The sequence below is a fragment of the Oryctolagus cuniculus genome, chromosome 21 (assembly GCF_964237555.1).
Source record: "Oryctolagus cuniculus chromosome 21, mOryCun1.1, whole genome shotgun sequence".
Taxonomy (NCBI): domain Eukaryota; kingdom Metazoa; phylum Chordata; class Mammalia; order Lagomorpha; family Leporidae; genus Oryctolagus; species Oryctolagus cuniculus.
In genome coordinates, this window is record NC_091452.1 from 18,574,512 (window position 1) to 18,580,511 (window position 6,000).

General features: G+C 61.8%; 1 protein-coding gene across 1 annotated transcript in view; it reads left to right on the forward strand.

Moving 5' to 3' along the window:
• MVK (mevalonate kinase) overlaps nucleotides 1-5,148 on the forward strand; it is a 28,746-nt gene extending 23,598 nt beyond the window's left edge. The window contains exon 11 of the mRNA XM_070066022.1: nucleotides 4,037-5,148. Coding sequence (XP_069922123.1) covers nucleotides 4,037-4,059 — 23 coding nt within the window. The 3' untranslated portion in view covers nucleotides 4,060-5,148. The remainder of the gene's footprint in view (nucleotides 1-4,036) is intronic.
• Nucleotides 5,149-6,000: the final 852 nt, after the last annotated feature.

Here is a 6,000-nt window from a genome sequence, read left to right on the forward strand (position 1 = left end):
TTCTCCCCAAGGGCGTTTCGGGGCCCTGGTAGCCTGTCGCGTTGGGCAGCTGGTTCCAGGCCAGATGCTGGGGGGCGGCCTGGCCCTGCCCTGTGAGATGCTCCCCCGGAGCCTGGTGAGGCCCAGTAGCCAGAGCCGTGTGGCCGGTGAGCTAGTGTGCAGCCATCCCGGCCCCGGCTGCTTTGGGGCAAGCCCCTTGGCCGTGTCTTAGCACTGACAGTGCCAGGAAGGGGCAGAGAGCTGGGCTTGAGGCCAGTCCCTCCTCTGTTTTGGTAAAATTGCTGTTTTTGCTGTTAGAAAGCCAGAGTACATATACCAGAACGCCGTAGAAAGGAAATCCAGACGAGCCGAAGTGAGAAAGGCGAAGTCGCCAGGTTTCCCCACTCAGGGATTGCTCGCTCGGCAGCTGCCGCCTTCCCGTGTGCACGTGTGTATGTGTGCGGGTATGTGTGCACGTGTGCACATGCACTGTGCTGTCCAGTGAATGAAGTGAGGTCATACCGTCAGTGCTGTTTGGTTATCGGCCACCTTTCTGTGTGCACGTGGTTCTAACGCCCAGGCCGTAGTCACCTGTCCCCCAGCTGTGCCCCAGACGTCCAGAACCCTCTGTGGTCCCACACCTGTGGCTGCCGGGACCCTGAATTCTCTCTTCATCCAGCACAGCAGCCTCACACACACGCACACAGGCCCATGAGTACACAGACAAGTGTGCCCACGCACATGCACACACAGGCCCATGTGTACACACACAGACCCATGTGTACACAGACACGTGTGCCCACACACACGCACACACACAGAGACCCATATGTACACAGACATGTGTGCCCACACACATGCACACATATGCCCATGTGTACACAGACACATGTGCCCACGCACACACACACAGGCCCATGTGTACACACACGCATGCCCCCCCACAGACCCACGTGTACACAGACATGCACACACAGGCCCATGTGTACACACACGCATGCCCACACACACACAGGCCCATGTGTACAGACACATGTGCCCCCCACAGGCCCATGTGTACACAGACACATGTGCCCACGCACACACACAGGCCCATGTGTACACACACATGCCCACACACACATACAGACACGTGTGCCCACACACATGCACACACAGGCCCATGTGTACACAGGCACGTGTGCCCACACACATGCACACACAGGCCCATGTGTACACAGGCACGTGTGCCCACACACATGCACACACATGCCCATGTGTACACACACATGCCCACACACATACACACAGACCCATGTGTACACAGACACGTGTGCCCACACACATGCACACACACATGCCCATGTGTACACAGACACGTGTGCCCACACACATGCACACACACAGGCCCATGTGTACACAGACACGTGTGCCCACACACATGCACACACAGAGACCCATGTGTACACAGACACGTGTGTCCACACACATGCACACACACACACAGGCCCATGTGTACACAGACACACGCATGCCCACACACACATGCCCATGTGTACACCGACACACGTGCCCACACACGCACACACATGCCCATGTGTACACACACGTGCCCACACAGGCCCATGTGTACACACGCATGCCCCCCCACACACATGCCCATGTGTACACAGACACACGCATGCCCACACACATGCCCATGTGTACACAGACACACGCGTGCCCACACACACCCGCACCCGCACCTATGTGCCCTTTTCTCCACGCTGTGACTTGCTCAGAGAGCCAGCCGGCTGCCAGATGAGCTGTGTGTCCTGGCCGGGCGGCACCAAGGCCCTCCCCGCAGCCGTGGGAGCAGCCCGCGTCCCGTGAGCCCCTGCTGTGTGCCCAGCCTGCTGCCGAGCGCTTCGTGCCCCTCCCCTCTGTGAGTCCCTGCAGCAGTCACCATTGTTACCCCCATCCTACAGATGAATAAACTGAGGCCCAGAGAAGGGACATGACTTGTCCGGGGTCACAAGGCAAGCAAATGGCAGAGCGGGCCTGTGTGACTTCCCAGCCCCGCTCTCGTCCCCTCCCAGGGACTCTCCTTGGGAAGACGACTGATGGCCCCCAGAGCCCTGTCCCCTCCCTGCCTGACTGACATAATGGCATTGCTGCGTGCACCCCTGTGACGCCAGCCCAGCTCATGCCTCCTGCCACCTCGGCCCTCTGTGCTGTGCACCCCTCAGACCCCGGACGCAACACGACAGACAGCCCGAGCACCATGCCTGGAGCCACGCCTCCCCGTGCCCTGGATGGGTCACGCCCCACGCCTGTGTCTTCCCCCTCGGCGAGAGCACTCATCCCCACAGCAATTGCTCGTCATTAAAATCCGAAACTGTCAGAGCCGGGACGACCCTGGGTGACCACCTCGTGTGCTGATGCTGGGGAAACTGAGGCCAGAGAGGGCAAGAAGCCACCTCAGGCCGCACAGCGAGCCCCGCCAGCCTCCTTGCCTTCTGGGTTCCTCCGCGTAGCTGGGGCGTCACGGAGAGAGCCGTGCTGGACCAGGGCCTGCCTCACTTCTGCACCCCCTGATTGCATGGCTCAGAGCAGGAACCCCTTCTCCCCTCCCCGTTCTCGGTCTCAAATGCCGGGCAACTCCCAGCAGCCCAGGGAGGGCTCCTGTCTGGCACCCCGGGGCCCCCGTTTTGGTTTGGATTTTCAGAATTTGGAAGCTTTGGGGAGTAGAGCCCCGCCCTGGTGTCTCATCCCTGGTAGCTTCTGGGGCAGCCCCGGCTGCGGCCGCCTCTGCAGCCACGTGGGAAGTCCTGCCAGGTGGCGTACAACCCACCGCTGAGGTGTCCACCACGATGGCCTTGCTGTCCCTGAGTTTGGGCGCCAGCTCCCGGGTGTCAGCGTCCTGGACCGTGGGTCTGATTCATCCTCTTGTCTTGCCCACAAGCGGGCAGAGGTCCCCGCCCCCGTCATCTGGCCACACACGGCCTCTTGCACAGCACGGCAAGGGGACCCAGTGCTGCCAGGGCAGGCAGGACACGCAGCCCCACCCGGGGCAAGGGGACCCCAGCTCACTGTTAAACCAGTCTTCCTCCTTACTGATCCCCTCCCCCCGCCCACCATGAGCCTTGACATGTGACAAACGTGGTTTCCGGTGGGCTCCGCTCCAGTGGCTGGGTTCTCGGGGGGCTCTGCCTTCTCCAAACCAGGGGCAGGAAGGGGTCACATCCTAGACCACCCCCCACATCCCTCCAAGCATCGGGAGCAGTGGGGAAGCCGTGTTGCCTCTGTTCTCTCACCACGCTCTGGGGCTTAAGGGACAAGATGGCACTGGGGCCACCTCTGCAGGCTGGGCTCCCAGAGATGGCCTGGGCCCATTCCAGCGTGTTTGGAACCTGGTAAAGAAGACATCCATCTGCAGGGCGTTGGCTGAGACCAAGGTGTCTCCCCGAAGGCTGCCAGAGATGCACCTGCTCCTGGGGACCTCATGGGTGTCCCCCCTGCCCAGAGAAAGGAGATGCCTCCCAACACACACACGCACACGCACACATATGCACACATGCATGCACACATGTGCACACATACACACACGACTCTGGCCCGTTGGCTCCTGAACACCGCTCATTGAGCACATACTCAGGGCACACCTGCTATGTGCTGGGAACCGGGCGAGGCCCAGGGAAGGGGGTGGCACACATCCCCGTGGGCCAGGCCGGCCGCTGACCCTCGGGGCTCCCTCCTGCCTGTTCCCTTGGCAAACCCATGAGGGAAGCGTGTGAGCCCTTTACACAGGAGGCGACTGAAGCCCAGCAGGGCAGTGCCTCTCCAGGTCACACCGCTCGCAGACAGGAAAGCTGGGGCCTGCGGCAGGTCTCTGGACTCCAAGTGCAGAGCTCTTCCTGCTGCCTGGGCCCAGACAGCTGAGTAGGCGTCTTTGTGAGCAGGCAAGTGAGGGGAATCCAGAGGCAGGAGCAGGAGGGGGCTCGCTGTGTGCCCTCAGGCTGGTCTCTTGCCCTCTCTGGGCCTCGGTCTCCTCATCTATAGAAATAACGGTGCCAGGAACTGTGTTTCATCCTCACAGGGGTCAGCGTCTCCTGGACTTGAGGCTCAGCCCTATTGGACCGCACGGTGTGGCCTGACCACCCACAGCCCAGGGGCCTCCGGCCCTCTCTGAGGCTCGGGCTCCTCACGGGCAAAGCGGAAGTACCAACAGAGGATGTGCAAGTCGCGTGGGGCCTGGGATTTAACCCCGGTGATATGCGACCCCAAAGCGGGGCCAGGCTGGGCGTTGCTGGCACACCGGTCCCTGGAGAGAGACGCTGGCAATGAGAGGCAGCCCTGTGCACCCCGCAGCACCCAGCAGCGAGGCTGAGCTGCAGTCCCCAAGACCACGGTGCCCGCTGGGGATTAACACGAGTTGAGGCCGTGACCTTGGAGGAAGAGGCTTCCCTTCAAGGTTGCACCTGCCTTCTGCTGCTAAGACGGCCACATCTGCTCTGCCGTCCTGCCACCTGGCTCCGAGACACAGGGTGGCTGTTTGAGAAGGGACACCCACTGTCCCTTCATGCTCCATGCCACAGAGCTGGGGCCGCACCTGCCGTTTGTGGCCGAGCTGGGACTCCAGCCCAGGCCTCCTGTAGCCCAAACTGGGCCCACCCGAGCCCAGGAGAAGGGGCAGGTGGGCTGCTAAGGTGACTTTGTCCTGGGAGACGCCACCATCTCCACAGGTGCCTGTAGCAAGCTGGGACCCGAGCTGGCTCCACGGAGGGCTTGGGCGCTCGGAGGCGGGTCTCCAGCTGTGACGGGGGGTGTGGGGCCCCCACCTCTGCACTTGCCTCCCATAGAGAGCACCATCCAAAGAACCAGATTTCTGAGATTTCTGAGATGCTGTGCGACTCAGGTGAGTGACTGCCCATCTCTGGGTCTCCTCTGCCCAGCCCCTGTCTGGCAGCCTGGAGCCAGGGCCTGCCTTCTGGCCCCTGGGCACCACTCTGATGGCCTCAGCCTCGCAGGATGGGCACCAGGCCTGTCAGGTGGGCACAGGGCAGCCCCCAGCTCCACCACCCCTTTCCCTGCGGGAGGTTGTGGACCTCTTGTCCAAATCTTTCTATCTGGTGTTGAAAGCAAATTCGGAGAGCTGGATCGGGGACATCTGTATTTGGTTTTTAAATACAATTCAGCGATCAAGAAAAATCCATTTATTTATTTATTTAGCAAATGGCCAAGGGGTGGGGGACCCCCCCCAGCAGAATCTGATTACCCCTGGGTGCCCCCTGACATGGCGGGCGGCGGGCGCGCCAGCTCTCCCCTGGGAGGCACAGATGGCATTTTTGTCATCGGTGTCAGCGCCGGCTCCTTCCTGCTCTGATGAATAGATTCTAAAGAGGCAGTGACATTATTCGAGATAACAGAGGGAGGAGAAAAAGGGTCAGCGAGGGAGAGAAACGGCAGCGCCAGCAGATAAAGGCCAGGCCGGAGGGGGCGGAGCGCCCCCAGCCCAGCCCGGCTCCCCGTGGAGGCGGCGGCAGCGGGGGCTGGAATGCGGGAGGCCCAGGACAGCTGCGCTCAGCGCCCGGCCCCGCTCCCCGCATCCCTGGGCAGCCCCGGCCCATTCCGCCTTTTCAATTCGATTCAATTAGGCCGGCCGCTCGGAAGCTCGGCGCGTCTGACACCCAGCGTAACTGACAGGGGATTAGTGCTGTTGGTATTGCACACGCCGCCGCCTGCGAGGGCTGGGGACCTGGCTTAGGGATGCAGCCCACCACCGGCCTGCCCCTCTGGGACCCCTGCGTGTGGAGGGGGCCGGGGGCCCTGCTCTCTGCCGCGCCTCCTTCCTCCTGATCCAGGGCCTCAGGGCCTGGGCAGTGGAGCGAAACAGCCCAGAGAGAACAGAGTTCAATTCCCGGCTCTGATGCTTGCTGGCTGGGTGAACCTGGGCGTGAGCAGCTTCAGCTCTGAGCCTCAGTCTCTTCACCTGGAAAATGGAGCCAGCTCACCCACACGGCAATACTTCCAGTTAGGAGGAGGGGCATCGCTGTAGGAACA